This window comes from Cyprinodon variegatus, unplaced genomic scaffold (assembly GCF_000732505.1).
Source record: "Cyprinodon variegatus isolate N-32 unplaced genomic scaffold, C_variegatus-1.0 Scaffold291, whole genome shotgun sequence".
Lineage (NCBI taxonomy): Eukaryota > Metazoa > Chordata > Actinopteri > Cyprinodontiformes > Cyprinodontidae > Cyprinodon > Cyprinodon variegatus.
The window spans coordinates 355,143-357,142 of NW_015150744.1; the positions used below are offsets into that span (position 1 = coordinate 355,143).

Genomic DNA, 2,000 nt, shown 5'->3' on the forward strand with positions numbered 1-2,000 from the left:
AGGAGGAGATTTTAAAGCTGAATCCAGACACACTCCATATTTCTTTAGGGTTTTTTTTTTCCTCCCCAAAAAATACTAATTAAACGTATCATTTTCCTTTATTTTACAGTTGTGCTTTACTTTGTGTTGGTCTGTTAAATAGAGAATAAAATACAGTCAGTTTTGCTGTTGGAAGTGACAGAAAGGGTTAAAGTACAAGAGATATGCAGAGTACCACAATGTGATGTATGCAGAGTTGTACTTTCAGTCATTTTTGTAGTGTTGGATCCTTAAAACAGCAGATTTAAATGGATGTTCCCTTTTGATTTATTTACTATCATGACATGAAGGCCCCACCTAATGATGCTGAAACATTTGCGTTCACTCCCTGTTCACGCCTGTTCCTTAAATGTCTCCATGTTGCATGAAGTCAAAGGTACGAGAGCTGGAGGAGAAATGTCGCAGTCAGAGTGAGCAGTTTGGCCTGCTGTCCCAGGAGCTGGAGAAGTTCCGACTGCAGGCCTCCAAAGTGGACCTGGCCAGTTCTACGCTCCTCAACAACCCGGGCCTCTCAGTTCTGACCAACGGGGTGGGCCTGACTACTGAACGAGGTGAGCAGCTGGCTTTGCACGGTTTTAATCATTATTGATAACTGATTTGTTTGTTTAATATTTCAAAAGAATTTATACCGATTCATCTCCTTGAGGTTTTTGATACGACCTTTGCAAGCCGCAATGTATTTTGGGGGGATTTTATCTGATAGACCAAATCAATGTATAGTATTATTTTAAAGTGACAGAAACTATTTTACACATAAGAATTTGCTGCTATTTTTATCAAGCCCATTTAAGCTAACACCTCTATGAACCATGTTGCAATAGCTTATGACATTTTTTGCAGTAGCAACTTGTAGCAGAGGCTTCAGGTTGGCTCAGACCTACTAACCGCTTTCCCGCCTCTAACTGGGCATCATCCTGGATCTCTTTCTATCTCAGAAGCTCCAACTAAACTCTCTATCCCTGCTGAAGGAAATCAACCCCTCAACATCATGCTGCCACCTCCATACCTCGTCATAGAAATAAAGATGTGAAGTGCTAATTGTTTTATCATGCATTACGTTGCATTTTGCATTGAGAAGCGTATAGTTGTCCCGCTCACAACGTCTCCCTCCTGAACGGTGGATCTCTGCACCTGCTCCAGAGTTCAGGCAGTCAGTTGACGGTTATGTGATGTTGGAGTTATTGTTTTCTAACCAAGCTGTGCTTCAAACCTTTTCCACTACTTTCCTCTGATCTTTTCACAGCAATCCTCTGTCTACATGATTAGTTCTCTTGTGAACGCTAAGCTGGATTCATAGAGAGACTGAATTATTCACTGATTAACAGAGCATGAGGATAGTTAGTTGCTCAGGGTTTTATTTAGGGCTAAAACGGATATGTATGAACCAGATGTTTTTATTAGTAGAAATATTAAAAAGCTCTGCATCATTTAGCAGCCACCTTATGCCAAGATACTACTCTGTGACATTATATAGACTATAGTTTGTTTCTGGAAATGCATGAAATGGTGTGAAGACCTTTACAAAACATTCTTCTGGAAGTTTCTTAATGCCCTGAGGTTTAAATCAATGTAAAAGCAGTTATTTTGTGATTTGTATACTTTAAGTTTCATTTTTATTCAGTTTATTTCTATAGCGCCAATTCACAACACATGTAATCTCAAGGCACTTTACAATTCAACCAGATCATACAGTCAAATTGGTTCAAAGTTTACTATCCAAGGAAAACCAGTTAATTGCATTGACTCATTGACTCAAAAGCAATCCCTTACACCAAGCATGCTTGTTGCGACAGTGGAGAGAAAAAGCTTCCTTTGAACAGGAGAAAACCTCCAGGCTCAGTGTCTTTCCTGTTTCCTGTTGTTTAGAAACAGTTTACAACACAGACACCTATCTTAAAGGAATAGTACACCCAAAACATGATTAGCCTTCATTTTCTACTCACCCCCATGCTGAACAACAC

General features: G+C 39.5%; 1 protein-coding gene across 1 annotated transcript in view; it reads left to right on the forward strand.

Annotated features, from left to right (window-relative positions):
- Nucleotides 1-2,000, forward strand: part of bzrap1 (benzodiazepine receptor (peripheral) associated protein 1) — a 97,924-nt gene that overhangs the window by 58,101 nt on the left and 37,823 nt on the right. Inside the window, exon 14 of the mRNA XM_015383670.1 lies at nt 410-590. Coding sequence (XP_015239156.1) covers nt 410-590 — 181 coding nt within the window. The remainder of the gene's footprint in view (nt 1-409; nt 591-2,000) is intronic.